Here is a 21,991-nt window from a genome sequence, read left to right as displayed (position 1 = left end):
CAGGCCTATTCTGGACCTCAGGCCCCTAAACCAGTACATTCTCTCAGAACACTTCCACATGCTAACGCTGCAGCAAGTTCTTCCGCTACTCAATCAGGAGGACTTCCTCGCAACCTTGGACCTCAAGGATGCTTACTTCCACATTCCACTCCATCCATCACACAAGAAATACCTCAGATTCACCATTCAGAATCGGCATTATCAATTCAAGGTCCTTCCTTTCTGAGTGACCACGGCCCCCAGAGTGTTCACCAAATGTCTGGCGACAGTGGCGGCGCACCTCAGGAGACAGAACGTACATGTCTACCCTTATCTGGACGACTGGCTGGTTCAGGCAAAGTCGGCCCGACAGTGCGCCGCCGACATGTCCCACACCATTCACCTTCTTCACGGTCTGGGCTTCTCACTAAACTATCCAAAGTCGCACCTTCAGCCGGCCCATGGGAACCTCACACCCAGGCTTTTGACGCAGAACCATGGCAACATTCAGCATCCAGATCCGCAACAGCTCAATCTGGCTCCTGAGGTCTTAGAGTTTGGCTACCTTAACTTGCCTCCTGAATGCAGGGATATCATTCGGGAGGCGAGAAAGCCCACCACTAGAGCCTGCTATGCAGCAAAATGGAAGCGGTTTGTTATTTACTGAACGCCACATCAACCCGCTTGATGCGTCCATTCCCAACATCATATGTTATTTGTTGCATCTTTACTAATGCAATCTTGCATATGCTTCCATTCGGATACACTTATCCGCCATAGCGGCTTATCTCCAGAACAGGCAGCATCTCTCCGTCTTCAGAGTGCCTGCCATTAAAGCCTTCCTAGAAGGGCTGAAGCGGGTCATCCCTCCCAGGACCCCGCCAGCTCCTGTATGGAACCTCAATGTGGTCCTCACCAGGTTGATGGGCCCACCTTTTGAGCCTCTACATTCATGTGAGATTCAGTTCTTAACGTGGAAAGTGACTTTTCTCATTGCTATTACGTCTCTAGGACGTGTTAGTGAGATGCAGGCGCTCACTGTACAAGAGCCATTCATACAGATTCACTCAAACAGGGTGGTGCTGCGCACTAACCCTAAATTTCTTCCTAAAGTGGTTTCGCAGTTCCATGTCAATCAGACCATTGAACTGCCTGCGTTCTTTCAAAACCCAGAGACAGTGGCCGAAAGAATGCTCCACACTCTTGATGTCAAACGAGCTTTGATGTACTACATCGATAGGACCAAAGACTTTAGGAAAACACAACAACTCTTTGTTGCCTTTTCAGCCCAGCACAAAGGCAACCCCATTTCCAAAGCAGGTATAGCCAGGTGGATCGTTAAGTGCATTCAGATTTGCTATCACAAGGCTAAGCGCACTTTGACGGTCCCTCCCAGAGCCCACTCCACTCGCAAGTTGGGGGCCTCTATGGCTTTCCTTGGTAATATCCCTTTGGAAGATATTTGTAGAGCAGCCACATGGTCTACACCACACACATTTACTAAACATTACTGTGTAGATGTGCACTCCAGGCAGCTGTAGGGCAGGCTGTTCTTAAAACACTTTTTCAGACTTCTGCAGCTGGCACAGGCAGCCGCCGTTAATGGAGGGACTGCTATGTATTCTATGCTATAGATATGAATTCAGCAGCCCACATGCCTCGAACTGAATATGCTACTTACCAGTATGCATCTGTTCTTGGCATGTAGGGCTGCTGACATTCATATCGCCCGCCCTCCTCCCCGGCGCCTGTAGCGGCTGCAGACTTTTTTACACTTACTCTTAGCATGGCCATCGCTTACACTGTTACACTCCATCTTTGCCACAATGGCTAAAAACAATCTGAGGATGGAGTCGATGCCCATGCGCCCTGTAGTCCAGGGGAGGAGCCACCTATCTCGTGATACTTCGAAGACTCTTCCAGGACAACAATGTGCAATCATCCGGACCCAACACTAGGCGGCGATCTATGCTATAGATATGAATGTCAGCAGCCCTACATGCCAAGAACAGTTGCATACTGGTAAGTAGCATATTCATTTCGTGGGTGAAAGGGGAGAGCCTGTATCTGATTTGATCATCCACCACCACCAGGATCACCACACAAACTACCACAACCAGTCCCACTACCAGCTTCTTTGTGCCTTATGCTAATCTTCTCACAGTCCTTTTTATAGATCTCGCAGTGCTCTTCTCCTCCTTACTCTCTCCATCCATTTGCCTCATACTGCTCTCCTTCACACTCGCCATCCTTCTGCCTCACACTGCTCCTCTCCTCGCTTTCCGTCCTTGTGCCTCACACTTCTCTTCTCTCCCTCACTCTCCATCTTTCTACCTCACAGTGCTCTTCCCCTTCTCACTCTCCTACCATCTCCCTCACACTGCTACTCTACACCTCTCTACTTCCTTATGCCTAATTCTGCTCTCTTCACTCTCCTTCCTTCTGCATCACACTACTCTTCTCCTCATCACTCTCCTTTCATGTCCCTCATCCTACTCTTATCCTCCTCTCCTTCCTTATTCCTCATACTGCTCCCCTCAACCTCCTTCCTTCTAGCTCACGCTAATCTCCTCCTCACTCTTCCTTCTCCCTCATACTGCTCTCGTCATTCGCCTTTCTTCTGACTCATGCTACTCTCCTCCTCATATTCCTTCATTGTCTCTCATGCTGTTCTTCTCCTCACTCGCCTTCCTAAATCGTAAACACTGCTCTTCTTCTAACGCTATGCTTCATACTGCTACACAGCTAACAATTACAGTCCAAACCACACAATGCCACAACACATTACATACATACACTCAATAAGACATGGCTAAAATACAATACCATTAGTAAAACCAAACACTCTAAATTAAACAAATGCAAGACCTATTGCATTTCCAATGCAAAAAAAAAGCATTTGCAATGCAATAGGCATTTGCAAGAGTTTGAGCTATTGCCATCGTGAACGACAATGCCTTTATTTATGTGTTTGGAAAAGCTGTGTGCGGTGCATAAACACGCCCTTTGTATTTATAGCCCCTGCTTACGAAAAGGAAGGCTGGCAGTAAAAGAGGCATAGTTACTGCCAGCGTTGCTTCTCGTAAGCAACAACTGCAAGTACAAAGTGCATGTTTACGCACTGCTTGCAGGTTTTTAAAATACAGAAATAAAAGGCATTGGTATTTACAATGCCAATAACTCAAACTCTCGCAAATGCGAGACCTATTGCATAGCAAATGCTTGTTGTCCATAGGAATCAATTGAACAGTAACTTCACGTTGCATTGCATATCCTTATCATTGCAAAGTCTAAAACTATAATTGAGTGACACTTACAGAAAGCTTTCTTGAAACTGTAAAGTATTTATTACACTTAACAAACCATAATGCTTTCTTGAAAAGTATTGCCAGTTTTACCAACTTTATAACTTACCTTCACTAAGTGATTCTTGGTTCTAGTATTAACCCATTCCATGCTGCCGCGATTCTGCTCCTGTGCTGAAGATTTCAGCACGGGTGCGGTCATGACGGCCCCCAGCCGTCATCAGCACACGAGCACTGTAGTGCATGACGGCTGGGGACCGTCATCAGCATGCAAGGGGTTAAAATAACAAAGTAACAACTTTGTATACAAACAGTTGGTCTGCATTCAGTCTTTGAGTGCATGACATAATTTCTTGCCCGAGTGTGTACAATAAATGATCAACACTACCCTCTGATAAGCCTAACTGCTCAGCCCAGTTACCACTAACTTGAGAGTAAGGTATTATCTACTTTAACCTCTGCCATACCTTTGGGGACTCACTACACACTTTACCTCTTTTTGGTATAGTATATACAGCACAAGCTTCCTACATCAGAGGGCAGTGGCCATGGGTTAATCGGGCGATTTCCCCAGGTCATCTCAAGTCCTTATGAGCGTCTAATCTACTCACATAGGGTTGAAACGCCGTTGACCTCTCCACAGATAGATGCTTAAAATAACTCTGTGGCTTACTCAGTGTTACTATGTTTTCTAGAGGCAAATGCTGTATATGGCTGTCTGCTAATACCAATGTACCTGTACCATACGCACTTTTCCCACAGACATTGGCCTGGTTATGTTTTTTCTAACTTGGGGTATTGTGCACTTGTCACTAATTCTTGCTACTCTCTTGATGCAATTATATTGTCTTGTTTAACATAAATGCAAATGAGTTTAGTTTTCGTTTATGCTGAGATTCCTTTGCTGATTGAATCATGAGTTATTTTGCTGTCCTACTGTATATTTCCTTTGAGTTCCATGTGAATGCTTGTTTAAACTTTGTGTAAATAGCCAAGTTCGCATGGAGATTTGGGTTGCTCTTGTCTTAAGAATACATAATGTAATACAGTGATCTGTCAGGATGTAATTGAACTCAACGGTCCAGTGTGCAAAATTAATCATGTCACATGTGAGTTTTGTAGTTAAACAGAGCTTTTCTAATTTTTTCTCATAAGTGGAAGGTGAGTTATGGAGATTTGGGTTGCCAATTCCTTTCAGGTGATGTTCTTACCTCTCCGTTCACACCCCCTTCTCTCAACATAAAAACATACAGTGCTTCAAGAGTGCAGTGAGAGTATCCCGGTATAAAAAGTAAAGGGGGAAAAAAGCAGCCTCCATAACATCAAAAGCATAACAAAGAGGATGCAACGTAGAGTAGAGCCACAAAAGTTCTACTCTATATGGTCCGCAATCCATGATAGTGGCCCACCTAAAATGAAACCTACCAGCCTTGCCTTTCTTCCTCTGAGAAACAGAACATTTCCATGGGATAGGAGCACATGAAAATTAAAGGTAGATTGGTGAAAGTGTTAAAAATATAGATTCCTTTTGGACTTCAGTGCAGGAAAGTCACCAGTATAGTATAGCATCAATGAAAATCCCACAGTGAGAAGTCTGAGTAGATGAGTGCAGAAGAAAAGAAACCTTGTATCGTCTTGTTGAGTATATTTTGTCGATTCACAACTGTCTACTACTCAAACATAAGTCCAGACTTCACAGCTAGAAATTTAGTGGTTAACTCTTCCTTGCTCCCCCAGATTCTACCTGCTGTGGGTCTCGTGATGTGTTTGTCACAGTTTTAGGTCCTAGTCTCTCCATCTAAGTGAGTTCTGCGCAGAGGGCGATGTTCTACTCTCTTGCCTTGACTGATCATTTGAATTGGCACTGGTTCATTAAGATTTTTCTATAAATGTTTGAATATCAAACATATGTACACACTGATTGGTTCCACCATGGTTCTTAGATGCACTGTTTATAAATTATCATGATTGGCCAAGCTTGCCGGCACTTCTGTTACTCCACATAAAATCTAGGTGCAAGTAGGAGAAGCTGACAATTCCACCTGTTCTGATACTGGGCACCTATATCCGGATGCGGCGATGTGATTCTTTGTGGTAAAATAAACAGAAAATGGTATACGGAGTTTAGCTTCTATTTGGAAATATTTTTTAACATTGAGGTTTATTTTTAAGAATTGCAGCATTTAATTAGTGTGTTGTTTGGTTCAGTGGACTCATTGCCTTCAAAATGTACATTAAGTATCCAGCAACCTAGCTACTCCCCAGGAGTAGTTTATCAAGTTCCGTCGGCCCTAAGTGGCAGTAGGTCATGTGCAGTCTTATTTGTTCCCATTCTGGTTGCCTTCAGAGAACATGATTCTAGCTCTGTAGTTGGAAACTTAAATGGGCCTGGGGCTATCTTGAATGCTATTTAACTTTTTTATGGTTAGTTACACTGTTTTCCACCCTCTCATTCAGTGTTCACATGAAGATCGAGGAGAAGATCTCACTGACCTGTGGTCGAGATGGGGGTTTACAGAACATGGAGGTCCATGGAATGATCATGCTAAGGATCTCTGATGAGAAGGTTGGCCGTGTACGCATCCACGTTGACAATGATGACAAAAAGGGAGTTCAGCTGCAGGTGAGTGCATGACATCAAGTGAGCAGAAATGTACTTCACAAATGAATCGGAAATGTGCCTCAATAATGTGCCTGAAGCACCCCCATGATAAATGTTCCTAAGACTGACCAGAATGCTAGCCAGGTGAAAGTTACTTGACTGTTGGGCCCTACATTAGGGGCTGACCAGATGCCATTTTGGGAGTAAACCCATGAAGACAAAAAGGAACGAGGCCAAGACTGGAGGGCAAAGTCCTCATGAGAGAAGCAGTTGGCCATTGTGGGAGTAGACCAGGAGCAAGATAATTCGTTTTTGTCCTCTGGTAAAGTATGCTCAGAGGGCCTGCCAAAACTAAACTCTCACTAAGGATACAAAATAAAAACATGCTGTCCTTACTAAGTGTACCCTTGAGGCGATAATGTGTGGTACTTATAAATATGTGCATTACAGTAATATCATTTTTTTTTTTTTTGTAAAACAATTTTTATTGCAGATTCCAAAAGTCACATGTTAGGGTATACACAGTGTTTGCGCGGGACCTTAGCATTCACCGTGGTACCAAACAGTATGTACACAGCCTTGTAACCCGCATCCCTGAGGCCGGGTGGCAGCGATTGCAAGCAGCACATTTCCACATTACTCAGTGGTGGTTTATTCAGTGGTCAACCGCCTTCTGCTTTTAACTTTTTTTTTTTTTGAACCAAACCCTCCCCGCCAGTATCTCAACAGTGTGTACTGCGACTCCTGGTGTCATTGGGGTAATGTATCTCCCTCCCCTCCCCCCTCGCTCTCCCCCCCCCCCCTCCCCTTCGGTGTGCTGCGGTGTCCAGTGCCTGTGTTCGGTAGAAATGCATTGAAGCTTGTGGGCCAGCTACGGAGTATAGAGTAGATCATGGAGTGTGTGTGTCCGTGGTAGGTGCCGGGATCGGTCTCGCCTCCCCTTGGACCCCGGGGCCATCTATGTCCTCCTCTTCCTCACTTTCCACTGCATCATCCCTGAGTGCCTGGACCAAGATTTCCCATGCCAGCGCCGTTTCCTGAGCTTTCTCGTCTGACCCTCGACGCGCCATCTGGTATCTGAGTGTGCTTTCTGCTGCCGCCCAGTTCTGGAATTCGGCCTGCCATTTCCGGTGTGTTGGCGCCGTCTTTGATTTCCATCCCCTGGTAAGTTCCCTCTTTGCGATAAGTAGGCCCATATCTATGAATTTGCTCGTCAGTTTAGTGTTGCGTGTGTGTGGAAACCAGTGTAAGATTGTAGTCGCAGTGTCATATTGCAGGTCCCTGTCTGTGGCTTCGTTCAAGGTGTCGCCCACGTCCCTCCAGAAGTCCTGCAGGTGCGGACAGCCCCGCAGCATGTGCAGTAAGTCTGCGCGTAATAGCGCACATCTGGGGCACGCTGCGTCTTCTGCGCCAAAGTATTGTGATATTTTCTGTGGGGTAAGGTAGGCCCTATGGAGTACGTAGAGGTGTATTAATTGGAAGCGGGCGTTTCTGGTGCTTTTCCTGGCCCTCTGAACCAGTTGAGCCCACGTAGCGTCCGGGATTTCCTTCTGCAGGTCCGTCTCCCATTGGGTTTTAAGTCGCGTCAGGGGTTGTAGATTGGCCTCGAGTAGTCTAGAGTGTAGACATGTGACTGCCTTAATCGTTCCCGCAGCCATCATCGTATATTGGCATGCAGGTGATGTTGGAGGTTCAAGCAGCCCTTCCCCCCAGTGCGCCTGGATCACGCGCACCACGGCCGCATGCAAAAGGTAATCACCCCTAGGAAGGTCGTACTGTTCCTGCAAGGCCTGGTATGGCATGAGCACTCCATCAGAGTATAGGTCCCCCACCACTTGCAGGCCAGCCTCCTCCCAGTTCTGGAGGTTCGACCAGTCACCGCCGTGTGGAAACGCCGTCAACATACCTAGTGGGATCTCAGGCGCATACGGAGGTCCCGGACCCGCTCGCCTCTGCATGCGATTCCAACAGAGCCTCAGCGTCCGTTCCTCCTGGGATAGTCCCCGAAGTATGAGTTTCTGTTGTAGGGTAATAAACGCCAGTACATGGCGGGGGGTGCCAGTGTCCCTCTCCTGTTCCGGGCCCCGGTATACCCTTGCAACCTCCTGTGTGAAAAACTGCAGTTGGGCAGCTAAATAATAGAGTTCAAAATCCGGAACTGCGAGGCCGCCCTCGTTCTTCGGGCGGGTCAGGGTCGCCAAGGCTATCCTCCTCCGACCAGTACCCCACAGAAAGGACACTATCTGCGATTTCAGGCGACGAAAGACGCTTCCCGGTATCCACACTGGGAGCGTCCTAAAGAAGTACAACAACCGCGGTAGGGCTATCATTTTAAGCAGGGATACCCTACCTGTCACGGACAGCGGAAGAGTGGCCCAAAAGGCCATATTTCCTTGTAACGTACGGACACAGCGGCCTACGTTGCCTTCCAGCAGGTCAGCAGGTTCATGGAAGACGTGAACCCCTAAATAAGGGAGGCAGTCCGGCTCCCAACGGAGTTTGGGGTGGGCCCAGGGACATCGCTCCGCTCTCCGGAGTGGGAAGAGGCACGTCTTTGCCCAATTCACTTTCAGGCCTGAGACCTCTCCGAATCGCGCCAAAAGGCGCTCCGCCCCCTCCACCGCTTCCTCTGCATTGTCCAAGAACAGCAGGAGGTCGTCTGCGTACAGCGATATGTAGTGGTGGGTCCTGCCAACTTCTAGCCCCTGGTAATACTCTCCTTTCCGGGCCAGCGCTGCCAACGGTTCCATCGCGAGGGCAAATAAGAGGGGGGAGAGTGCACACCCCTGCCTAGTGCCTTTATGCACTGCATAGTGATCTGATATCAGCGCTCCTACCCGCACCCTAGCTCCAACCGACGCATAGAGCACTTTCGTCCATCGCACATATCCCTCACCTATCCCAAACCTGTGCAGCACCTTGTACAGGTAGCACCAATCCAGGCTGTCAAAGGCCTTCTCTATGTCTATCGCCATGACCACAGGGGCTCTGGCGAGCGGTGGAGGATCCGCCACAAGCCTCAGCAACCTGCGGATATTGTGTGACGTGTTTCTGGTGGGTATGAAGCCTGACTGGTCCTTGTGAATCAGGTCCTGCATGTGGGACACCAATCTGGCGGCTAATATAGTACTTAGTATTTTATAATCTGTCGTCAGCATCGACAAAGGTCGGTACGACGCCGGATCAGTGCCGTCCCTGCGCGGTTTCAGTAAGGGGACCATAATCGCCTCGCGCATCGAGCGGGGCAACTCCCCCTTCTCATGCGCCTCTCGGTACACGAGCTGGAGGCGTGGTGCTAGGATGTCTATATATTTTCCATAAAATTCCACTGGTAGTCCATCCACGCCCGGTGTCTTGTTGCGTGCCATTCTTTTAATGGCCCCTCTAATCTCCGCTAGTTCAATCGGGCCCCCGAGGGCCTCTGCCTGTTCTTGCTCGAGGTGTGGCAGTTGGGTCTCCGACAGCAAGGCGTCAGTCATCTCGGATCGGTCCACTAGCTCTCTCCCATATAACCGTTCATAATATGATGTGAAACAACGCAATATATCCGGTTGGGAGGTGGATAAAGTGCCCTCCGCATTCACCATGGATAGTATCGGAGCTGCGCCCCTACTGGGGTTAGCCAACCAGGCCAGGAGCGTCCCCGTTTTGTCCCCCTCCGCAAGCGCCTTAGTTAGGTACGTTTTGTAATCAAAACTACGGAGGCGCTCTACCACTGTAGCCACCGCCTCTCGCGCAGCGCATACCCTGTCCTGCAAATCAGGGCGGTTGGGCCTCAGTTTCTCTACCACTCGCAGAGTTCGCTCAGCCTTGTCCAGGTCATCTACTAGCGTCCGCCGCGCACCCGCAAACTTCCCTATACAGTGCCCCCTCACCACTACCTTCAACGCGTCCCATTCCATAGCCCTGGAAGAGGCCGTTCCCTCGTTCTCCATGAAGTATTGGGAGATCCTCTCCTCCAACGCTCCGCTGAACGGTGGGTCATCTAGCGTGTCTGGACGAAGCCGCCATGTCGGTATTGGTGAGACCTCGTCCATCCAGGCCAGCGTGAGGAGCAAGGGGTTGTGGTCCGATATCGTTCGTGCCAGGTATTCCGTTCGGGTCACCGACGGTAATACCGAGCGGGAGCACAGGAACGCATCTATGCGGACATGAAGGTCGTGTATACCCGAGTGGAAGGAGTAATCCCTCTCCGTCGGGTGTTGTGCACGCCACGCGTCTGTCAGGTCCCACCGCCCCTGCCAAGTAGACCTGTGCTTCGCTAGCCTGTGTACCGGAGATGCCTGCAGTGGTGGATGTGATCTGTCTAAGGTGGTATCCTCGATAGAGTTGAAGTCCCCCCCCATCAGTACCGGCCCAGTTAAATAAGAGGCCAACAGCCTGGACAACCTGGTAAAGTATGAAGCCTGCTCTACGTTCGGTGCATAGGCGCTACAAAGGACTATCTGGCGACCCCTGAGTAACCCCTCAACCGCTACATATCTCCCATCTGGGTCTACAGTGTGCCTAGTGACCTGGAAGGGAACCCCCGCCCGGATCCAGATTAGTGTCCCTCTAGCAAACCCCGAGTATGTAGTGTGAAACAGGTGACCTCTCCATCTCCGCTGCAGAGCAGCCCCCTCCTTTTTGGTTAAATGGGTCTCCTGCAAAAAGGCAATGTGTACCCCTCTGCGAACTAGGTGGGAATGTATCTTATGCCTCCTCGTCATCGAATTCAGACCCCGCACATTCCAGGACACACATTTCAGTGAACCCATATTAGCCATCGCCCCAATGTAGTCGTTGCAGTCCAATAACAGTTCGCATCCGGACACCTGACTCCATCCCTCCCCTCCCCATTACAGTAATATCATACCAGAGTAGTACATGACTATTGATCTTTGCTGCCCAAGTAAAAGAGCAAAACACACTCAACCCAGAGAGAATTCTGTATGCCGTTACCTACAAAGAGAGGGTAGGGGCTGTCAAAGGATGGTTTGAGGTAGAGGGGGAACAGGCTTGAATGAAAGTAAAATAATTTGTGTGAATGTATTTAGGTTTGGAGTAGGAGCGGTACTATGATGATGCTGTTGTGCACCTTCTAAGAGTGGGGTACAAGATTGGTAATGCTGGGTGCATCAATCAGGGCTTAAGGATAAGTAAGATTGTTGTAGTAGACAACCTTGATAATTGAAAGGTAGTTGTTAGGGTGATTTTATGAGTGAAAGTCTGCCATCATAGGCATGCACCAGTGATGGTAAAGTAGCTTAAAATGGGGAGGAAAGAGTGAAGGGCGTTATTGCAAAAGTGTAAGGCAAAAGTAGGGAGTCAATTGTGAGTGTGGGTGAAAAGATGGGTAGGCTGCCAGAAGGTTGAGCTGTGGAAACCGCTCTGGCGATAACGTTTGCTAATATGGTTTATAACTAGGATTCGAGTGAAATGGAGTGCAACTTCGAGAGATTAGAGAAAGAATGTTGAGGTAAAGAATAAATAAAGGGGCAAATGACTAAGAGGTAAAGAGTCAACAAAACCTTGAAGTAGCTCAACACAAACCCATAGACACTCTGGAAATAGCTACTCTGAACTCATTCAGCTGGTTGCAAAGTGCATTCAGTTCTTCACCTTGCGATTCTTTCTCATTTTCGTAAAAAGTAGAATGTCTTTGCATGTGTGTGAAATCCAGGAACATATATATATTTTGATAATCAATTTTATTGAGTAAATACAACAAGAACAAGAAAAATTCATTGGTTGCAGTTCATCAATAAGCTTAGACAGTGGGTTCAAAGCAACAAAGGGTCTGTGCAGGGTCAGTCCAGTCGAATATAACAACCCCCTGCGCTGCACATTGGCAACATAACAGGAGATATAGGGTACATTGGGGATCATGGCGGGATCAAGTTGAACCATATTTTGTGGAACTATTCCGGCGAGCCCCGGGATTCAAACTCTGCCTCCTCTTGGACGCCACACCAGTCTACCCCCCTCCTTCACCCCCTGACAGTAGGAGCAGAGCATATTTTTTTAATGTTTTTTTTTCTCTAAAATCAGCTCACCTCAAAAACCTGACTAATTAGGACACATTTCGAGTTTTTTTAAATTGTATTTTTATTTTTTTTCACCCATTCAAATTGACAATAAACAGCACATTTGACGTAAAGACAACTGCAAAATAACCTAAATGTAAAAAAGAAAGTGATGTTGGCAAATATTTATGCAGCACTCATAAAACAGACCCCGTCTTTCTTAGATTTCCATTATTCTGCCCTATTCTATCATACCTGTTGTGGAGGCAGGCAGTTTGCTGTTTCTATACATTGCCCAGATAGATCCTGGTCCCCTTTCTGCCTTTAATCAAGTCTTATTTTGACTAAAAGCACTAGAATCTTTTGGTGCTTTGCTTTCACTCAGTCTTTTAACGATTTTGAACTTTTTCCACCTTAATCTGGAAATTGAGTATATTGTGCTGTTTTTCCACGATGGGTGGTTCTTTAATCTTTCTAACCACCATATCTTCACTTTTTGGCTTGTATCCACCCACTGATGGTCAGACAGCTGATCATAATGGGATTAATGTCTCCCTGACATGCATTTTATCAAGAACACTGAGTTTGGCAGTAAGATATCTTGCAGAAGACCGAGAGGAGGGGATGGGGGCTAGATAGAAGTTTGCCTGAGGGCAAAGAGAGGGGAGATTGGAAAAAAGATGTTCGAGGCATATGAGCTGCAGATTGTACATTTAGCAATAGATCGCTACCTGGTGTTGGGCTCGGATGATTGCAGGTTGTTATTGTCTTCTAAGAAGAAATCTTTGTAGTCACGAGATAGGTGACTCCTCCCTTGGACAATACTGCGCATGGTCATCGACTCCATCCTCAGATTGTTTTTTTCCGCCACTGGGTTCGGATGAAAGTTTTTCCGCTCCGGCTAGAAAAGACTTTTTCGGCATTTTCGAAGCGTGAAACTTTAGACAAACAACTTTCGACATCGAAGACACTTTTCGACATCACCAGCTACATCCCGGTGCGTCGACGCTGGCCGTTGGGCCTATCGGCGCCGTACGGCCTACGCCTCATGGACAGAACTCCATTCAAGAGATGCCCGATATGTCGAGCAAAATTCCCTCATAGCGACCATCACGACGTTTGCAACCTCTGTCTCTCGCCAGAACACGACGAGTCGACCTGCACAGCCTGTGCCTCCTTCCGATCGAAAAAGACCATTCGGGATCGGAGGGCCCGTCGACACGAGATGAGGAGATCAGCGCCAGCACCGGAGGCCATCTTTGAGGAGGAGATCGTCTCCGAGGACGAGAACCCACTCGAAGATATCTCCGAGGACGAGGCTCCACTCGTCGCCGAGGAAGACTCGCCTGATCTCCAGATCATATCGGGAGCAGAGGACTCGGACGATTCGATTCCATCTCGACAACCCGTGAGTACCTCTGCCCCTGCACAACAGACACTGCCCAAACCAAAGGTCAGCACTCTGCCCATGGGGCCCAGTCGAGACCGAAATTTACCCTTCCGGCTCGGCTCCGAGGAAAAAGACTATGCCTTCCGGTGCTATGGCACCGAAAAAACCACATATGCCAATTCCACATTCTCCATTGGCACCGAAGGACTCTTCGGCACCGAAGGACTCTTCGGCACCGAAGCTAACACACCCTTCGGCGCCCAAAGACTCTTCGGCACCCAAACCTAAACAGGCATCGGTGCTGAAACCAAAAACAGTAACAGAACCGAAAGCTTCGACTCCGAAACCATCCGGCTCCAAAAACAAAGACGAGAAGATAGACTCTGGCGCAACAGGCCCAACAAAACCTGTCTCCACGCCGAAATCTTCGATAACGGTACCAAAGACCACAAGGCCTGATACACACACGCCTAAACCACCTTTGGCACCGAAGAAATTGCCACAGGACTCAATAACTCCTCCTAAGGCAAAAAACACTAAAGAACCACTATCGACACCGAAGAAATCGGCGCCGAAGAGGATTATACAAGAGGAAGAACTATTTAGACCAGATCCAAAGCAGAAAAAGGTCTATATCAATCCAAAAACTGGACAATATTGATTGAATTCCTGATACAATTGCCACGCAGCCCAGCATAAAGGCAACCCCATTTCCAAAGCAGGAATAGCCAGGTGGATCGTTAAGTGTATTCAGATTTGCTATCAGAAGGCTAAGCGCACTTTAACGGTCCCCCCCCAGAGCACACTCCACACGCAAGTTGGGGGCCTCCATGGCATTCCTGGGTAACATTCATTTGGAAGACATTTGTAGGGCAGCCACATGGTCTACACCACATACGTTTACCAAACATTACTGTGTAGATGTGCATTCCAAACAGCAGGCAGCTGTAGGACAGGCTGTTCTTAAAACACTTTTTCAGACTTCTGCAGCTGGCACGGGCGGCCGCCGTTAATGGAGGGACTGCTATGTATTCTATGCTACAGATATGAATTTAGCAGCCCACATGCCTCGAACTGAATATGCTACTTACCAGTATGCATCTGTTCTTGGCATGTAGGGCTGCTAACATTCATATCGCCCGCCCTCCTCCCCGGCGCCCGTAGCGGCTGCAGACTTTTCTTGCATTTAATCTCTAGCATGGCCATCACTTTCACTGTTAAACTCCATCTTTGCCACAATGGCTAAAAACAATCTGGGGATGGAGTCGATGCCCATGCGCACTGTAGTCCAGGGGAGGAGCCACCTATCTCGTGATACTTCGAAGACTCTTCCAGGACAACAATGTGCAATCATCCGGACCCAACACTAGGCGGCGATCTATGCTACAGATATGAATGTTAGCAGCCCTACATGCCAAGAACAGATGCATACTGGTAAGTAGCATATTCATTAACCTTGGGCGGTGACCTCCGCTCCGTTCGCGGGGTATGCGGAGTTTTCCGCACTCCTCGGAGCACTCAAGAGTTCCCAAAAACTCTGTAGAGCAGAGTTTTTTTCCTCGCGCTCTTGTCAACATCAAGTTGGCGGGCAAGGAAAATCCACCTCCTGGCGATTTTTCATTGCCCGCGCTTGCCAAGGTCTAGTTGGCGAGCACGAGCGAGGACAATCAACCTCATGGCGAGATGCGGGTGATCTGGTTTCTCTTTTTTTTTTTTTTTTTAAAACAGTTTTTTATGGCAGACTTATGATATACAGGGTACATGTGTATAGGTACCGCTCTCATGATGTCAGCGCCCCATATCATTCGTTTACTTTCGTACACGGCCTTTAAACCCACAACCCGGAGGTCGGGCGGCGTCAAGCAATATAACAGTAATCCCATTAGTGCAGTAACAGTTGCAGCCGTTTCGCGAGGAATTCACTTGTCCGCTTTTACTTTTCTCCCCCCTTGAACCCCCCCCCCCATATCTGCTTAACAATCCAACCCCCCCCACCCCCCTCACAAGTCCCTCCGCCTGAGCTCTCGGTTAGTCTGTGTCCATGAATGTAGTCAGGAGTTAATAAATGTCTAAGTAAGAGATGTATCCTGTGTGTTATTGGGAGTTTTAGCGTCTAGGTTGGGAGTACCCTCTTCTTCTAGTGATACGCTGTCTCGCAAGGCCTGTACTAGCGCATCCCACGCAGCTGCTGCTTCCAGTGCTTTGTCATTTGATTTACGGCGAGCCAGTTGATATCGGAGTGTACTCTCACTAGCTGCCCATTTCAGGAACTCATTAACCCATCGCCTGTATATAGGGCCCGTTCTCGATTTCCAGTTCCTCGTTCTTTCTCTTTTGGCCAAGAGAAGGCCCATATCAATACATTTATTTGTGATCTTATTTTTGGGCGTGTAAGGGAACCAGTGCAATATACTAATGGCCTTATCATATTGTAACCCTCTGTCTGTTACTTCGTTGAGTGTCTCGCCAATCTCCTGCCAGTATTCTCTCAGGTGAGGACAATCCCATAGCATGTGGCCCAGTTCCACTACCCCCGCAGTGCATCTGGGGTATGCCGCGTCAGCTACCCCAAAATATTTCCCAATTTTACCAGGTGTTAGATAGGCTCTATGGAGAACATAAAAGTGTATTAGCTGGAAGCGTGCATTTCTCGTACTCTTTCGTGCTCGCCGCACTATTTGCGCCCAAGTTGTGTCGGGGATCTCCGTATCGAGATCCGATTCCCATTTAGCTTTCAATACCGTCAAGGGCTGTAAAGTCTCCCGTAGCATCCTAGAGTAGAGGCATGTTACCGCCTTATAAGTGCCTGCTACCATCATGGTATATTGGCAGGCCATGGATGTCGTGGGTTCCAAGAGCCCTTCTTTCCAGTGTGCCTGCATGGCCCTGGTCACTGCGGCGTGCAGCAAATAGCCCCCCTCGGCAGGTCGAAGCGGTCCTGTAAAGTCTGGTACGGTATTAGCACTCCATCTTCGTACAGGTCGCCAATCATTTGTAGCCCCGCGTCCTCCCAGATCTGTAATCGCGACCAGTCCCCACCGTGGGGGAGCGCCGTCACCATTCCCAGCGGTATCTCAGGTGCATACGGCCGACGCACGCCCGCTTGGCGCTGCGAGCGGTTCCAGCAGAGCCTGAACGTCTGCTCCTCTAGGGACTCTAATCTCTAAGGGAGAGCTTTTGCTGCAATGTGATATAAGCCAAGACATGGCGTGGGGTGCCTCCGTCCCTCTCGTGTTCCGGGCCTCTGAACGCTCTCGCCACTTCATGCGTGAAGACCTGCAATTGTGCGGCTAGGTAGTAAAGCTCGAAGTCAGGGACCGCCAGGCCACCCTCGTCCTTCGGGCGAGTAAGCGTAGCTAACGCTATCCTGCGCCTGCCCGTACCCCAGAGAAACTATGTCAGTTGTGATTTCAGTTGTTTGAAGATGGATCCGGGTATCCACACAGGGAGCGTACGGTAGTAATAGAGAAGGCACGGCACAGCAATCATTTGTAACAGAGAAATGCGACCAGTTACCAACAGCGGGCGGGTGGCCCAAAAAGACATGCTTCCCTTCAGTGCTCGCATGCATCGGCCCACGTTGCCCTCCAACATATCCGCCGCCGTGTGGTATACGTGCACTCCGAGATACTTTAGGCAGGTGGGTTCCCAATGGAGCAATGGGCGGTTGGCGGGACGTATCTCTCCGTCGCAGAGTGATTAGGCAGGTCTTGGACCAATTGACTCTCAGACCTGAGAGCCTGCCAAAGAGCGAGAGGAGTCTCTCCGCACCCTCCAGGGCCTCCCCCGCATTTTCAAGGAATATCAGGAGGTCATCTGCGTACAGCGAGAAACTGTGGGCCACTCTTGCTGACTATGCCCCTATAATGTTTTCCCGTCCTGGTCTCAGCGGCTAAGGGTTCTATTGCCAGTGCGAACAGCAGGGGGGACAGGGAGCAACCGGATATTGGTGCGATTACGAGGGAGCCCACCCGTACCCTCGCCGATGCGTACAGCACTTCTGTCCAGCGGATATAACCGTCGCCAAGGCCAAATCGTTGCATGACCTTGTACAGGTACTCCCACTCCAAACTAACGAATGCTTTCCCTATGTCTATCGATAATACCAAGGGCTCCCGGTAACGGATCGTCCAGCAGGCGTATAAGTCTCCGAATATTTTTGGGTAGTATTGCGCGTGGGAATAAATCCGGACTGGTCGTTGTGGACCAACCAAGACATATACTGCAACAGTCTGGTCGCCAGTATGGTACTTAGGATTTTGTAATCTGTGGTCCGCATCAATAGTGGCCGATAAGAAGCTGGACTGTGGCTCTCCCTCCCCGGTTTCAGCAAGGGGATCACCAGGGCCTCGCACATGGATTGGGGCAGTCGGCCATTGATCTTGGCCTCGTTGTACACCGTTTGGAGACGCGGAGCGAGCAGGTCCAGGTATTTACTGTAAAATTCTATGGGCAAACCATCCAATCCCAGAGTTTTGTTACGGGCCATTCTTTTCACAGCACCCCTGATCTCCCCTAAGTCAATATCCCTGCCCAGGGTAGCGGCCTGCTCTTGATCTAATTGTGTCAACTGGAGCCCCCCGAGGAAGGTGTCAATATCGCCCTCCCTTCCCTCTAATGCGCATTTATAAAGAGTCTCATAATAGTTGTGGAAGCTGCTCAATATCTCCTTCTGGGTGCAGAGTGCGTGTCCTCCCTCCCCTTCCAGGGTTAGGATCGGGGTGCTGCTCCTGTCGGGGTTAGCCAACCACGCTAGGAGTGTCCCAGCTTTGTCCCCTTCCGCGTGCGCTCGCAGCAGATAGGCCTTGTGGTCGAAGCTACGGAGGCGCTCCACCTCGCCTGCCACTGCTTCCCTAGCTGCACTAACAACTTCTTGGAGCTCAGGGTGACCTGGTCGTGCCACTTCTGCTTCTCGCAGCTTTTTCTCCGCCTTGTCAAGGTCATCTAATAGGATCCTGCGTACTCCTGCAAATTTCCCTATACACTGTCCTCGAATTACAACCTTGAAGGCATTCCATTCCATCGGTCTGGATGTAGTGGTGCCCTCCTTTTCGGCAAAATAATGTGTGATCCCCTCTTCAAGCGCCGCCCGAAACAGTGGGTCGTCTAATGTGTCTGGTCGCAGTTGCCAAGTAGGGACCTGTGAGACCTCAGTCATCCAGTCCAGTGTCAGCAGCATGGGGTTATGGTCAGAGAGTGTGCGGGTGAGGTATTCGGTGCGCGCCACAGCAGATAGCACAAGCGGTAATCACAATATCGAATCGAGTCGAACATGGAGGTCATGCAAGTTAGAATAATACGTGTAGTCTCTTGCAGTTGGGTGTTGCGCGCGCCTAGCGTCCGCCAATCCCCACCTCTCCTGCCAGTCAAGCCTGCCCTTTACAAGTCGATGCACCGGGGAGTCTCTCAGCGGTGGGTGGGATCTATCCAATGCAACATCCATCACCAAGTTAAAGTCACCTCCCAACATGATAGGGCCCGCTAAGTATGTCGCAAGCGCCCCAGAAAGTCTTGTCAAGTAAGATAGCTGGTCAATGTTGGGTGCATACACGCTAAATAAGACTATCTCCCGGCCTCTAAGTTTGCCCTCGACAGCCACGTATCTGCCCTCAGGGTCTATGATGTGCCTGACCACCTGGAAGGGAGTGCCTGCTCTGATCCAGACTAACGCGCCCCTTGCAAACGCGGAGTACGTGGTGTTAAACAACTGCCCTCTCCACCTGCGCTGCAGCGCTACACCCTCTTGTTTCGTCAGATGTGTTTCCTGCAGGAACGCAATATGGATCCCTCTATGAACCAGGTAAATGTGAACCCTATGCCTTCTCGCCATAGTATGCAGCCCCCTCACATTCCAGGTTATACATCTCAATGTACCTGAACTAGCCATAGTCCCACAATGACCAAAACAGTATAGCACAGTTCCGTGCCCCAGCGCAAGTGGTGGTACCCTCCCAACAGAACTTCAGGCGGACTTCCTCCCCCTCCATATAGTTCCCGCCCTGAACAGAACTAAACTAACTCCATCGGAGAGCGTCCCCAACTACCCTCAGCGCCCCCCCCCCCCCCCCCCCAGAACAGGATCCAATTTCGAAGCATCAGCTCCCATCCAAACTCAAAAAACAACCCAACTTCCACCTATTCCGCAGTCGACACCGCGGCAGCCTTATGGGCCAATAGGGTGTAACTCGGACCCGAAGGTGGCTACTATTGTCCCATCCCCCCGCCCTGCAATCCCCTCATAAATGCATGCAGTAATCCCAATCCGTTTTGCTATGCATTTCTGCATCGTTAGGTACAGGCCCCCCCAGGTACCACAAGTGACCACCTCAATCAGTGTCCGTGTCAGGGTCCCACGATTTCCTCCGATGTCTGTGGCGTCACTATCTATCCTTTAGCGCCGTTAACATCTGACTGGTCCATTTCCGAACCCGTGGCGAGGGCTTCAGAGTCTGTGCCCCGGCGTGACTGGGCTGCATCAGTCCCTGCCAGGTCCACCACTGCCTGCAGCGCCGCCCTCCTCTCTTCTTCGATCTGAGATCCCGTGGGCTTACTGGATCCTTGTCGGCGCCTATCTAGCCTCTTCAATTTGCGCACTGGGAGCCGGCGTAGCTCCTCCTCCTCCCTGAATTTCGATCCATCCGTTCCTGCCTTGTACGTTTCCCACCATGCCCAGGCTTCCGCCGACGTGGGGAAAAAGAGCGTCTTGTCATCCCCTACCACTCTGAGCTTGGCCGGGAAGAGTAGAGAGTATTGTATGCCTTCGGCTCTCAGTTCCCGTTTAATGGATAAGAAGGAAGCATGCAGTTTCTGGGTCTCAATAGTATAGTCAGGGAACAGCGTCACATTGCTATTGTCCACTTGAACTGGACCCGCGTCCCTGGCCCTCTGAAGCAGCAAGTCTCTGTCCCTATAATGCAACAACTTGATCACCACCGGTCGGGGGGGTTGGCCCGGCCTGGGAGGCCTAGCCGGGACCCGGTGCGCCCGCTCAGGTGTGAAGAAAGGTGAGTCCCTCTGGTGCCACTTCCGATCGGAACCAATCGTCCCAAGTATCCGACCATGTCTCCACCTTCTTCTTTTTTTTCCGGCAGGCCCACCAGACGGACGTTGTTGCGTCTGCTGCGATTTTCGACGTCCTCTGCCCGTCTTTCCAGCGCCTGTATCCGGTCAAGTGCGTCCGCCATCCTCACCTACACCCATTTATGAGCCAGGACCAGCTCCTGCAAGGCATCCTCCGTGCTTTTGACTCTGTCTTTGAGTTTAGCGTGGTCCGCACGGAGGATACCCAACCCTGTTGCCACCTGCGCAATGTCTTGCTGCAATGCTTCCTTCGTTTCCGCTATGGCCTCCAGAATGCGGTCCTGGAGTTGCTGCAAGTCGGCAGGTCCCGGCACAGTACCCTCCGGCGTTTCGGAGCTGGCAGCCCCCTCCTGCTTCCCCTTGGGCTTCCCCATCATGCCTCTGCGCCAGCCAAACGTGTCACATTCCCGCACCAAAGGGGCACACGCAACCCCACAGAGGGGGAGTGCTCGACAGGGGCTCTCCCAGAATCGGTGTCCTCCCAAGCCTGAGCTCCAACGCAGCTACAGCGCTTCTAGTAAGCTAGTGCGTAGAGTTTAGACAGCAGTGATGTCTCAGTAGTCTCCCAGCGCGTAGCCGCCTCCGATCTCACCTCTCATCCCTCGCTTCACTCAGGGGCCAGGGACGCGAGGTTCCCACCTGGAGGACACTGTCACTCCCGGCTCGACATCCAGCACTGCAGAAGTCCTCCAGGCAGCAGCCGTGTAGAAGCACGGAGGATCTCCCAGTCTCTCCCACTCCACGCCTCTGTTTCTTGGTCGCCTACTCAGGCCAGGAGCGTATCTCAGCTGTCGTTGCGCCGCCGGCCGCAGGGCTCAATTCCGCCAAGGTGCTCCGCCGCTCTACCTCATGGGTCTCCAGTGCCAAGCAGTATTAGGCCATCGTGGTGCTGTATCCTTCACTCCGGGGTGCGTCCAGAATGAGGGCCCCGCTAACGCAGCTCGCGTAGTGTTAATCACCCACGAGGAGTGTCCCGCTCCACCACTTCACCCAGCAAATGGCGAGTAACGGCAGCACAGCTCGGGGCGACGGCTGCAGATCACTCACGGTGCATGCACGCCCACGGGGCTCCTTCTGCCCCCGGGCCGGTCAGCTCGCTCGTCCCCGGAGTCCCGGGCGCCTCCTGCGGTCCGATCAGTCCTCACGCCTCCGCCGTCCCAGGGCGCCGGCGCTCCTCTAGCTCGCCACAGCAGTGCAGTCGATGGCTCCACCACCGCCCCCCGCAGCAGGCGCAGCCCGTACCGCCCCGCTGGACAGGAGACCCCACCAGCGCGGCCGGCCCTTCGCGGGACCCGAGTGCATCCGGCGCTCTCCGCTCCGCTGCAGTCCGCTCCCTCTCCAGGCTGCTCCCAGCCGCACAGCGCCCTGTCCTTCCCGCCGGAGGGTGCACCCATCGTGCAGGGCGGCAGTGAGGATGAGCCGCAGCTGCAAGGGACCGCAACTTCCTTCCCCGTCTACGGCCTCCGGCAGCCTCCTCAGTGGCCGGTACGTGCTGTGGCCGCCATTTTGTAGAGCTCCGTGTCGGCTAGTCAGCAGCCGAGGAGGACTTCACCGTCGGGGCAACAAACATCGGCTTCTAGCGCAGCCACGGGGACATCGCTATTGACCCCGCCTCACTCCTCGACATAGT

General features: G+C 50.5%; 1 protein-coding gene across 1 annotated transcript in view; it reads left to right on the top strand.

Moving 5' to 3' along the window:
• Positions 1-21,991, top strand: part of ARCN1 (archain 1 coat protein complex I subunit delta) — a 137,449-nt gene that overhangs the window by 62,301 nt on the left and 53,157 nt on the right. The window contains exon 6 of the mRNA XM_078682233.1: positions 5,742-5,907. Within this exon, the coding sequence (XP_078538359.1) occupies positions 5,742-5,907 (166 nt within the window). The remainder of the gene's footprint in view (positions 1-5,741; positions 5,908-21,991) is intronic.

This window comes from Lissotriton helveticus, chromosome 3_1 (assembly GCF_964261635.1).
Source record: "Lissotriton helveticus chromosome 3_1, aLisHel1.1, whole genome shotgun sequence".
NCBI lineage: Eukaryota > Metazoa > Chordata > Amphibia > Caudata > Salamandridae > Lissotriton > Lissotriton helveticus.
Note: the sequence above shows the minus strand (reverse complement) of the source record. Positions and strands in the feature narration are given on the sequence as shown.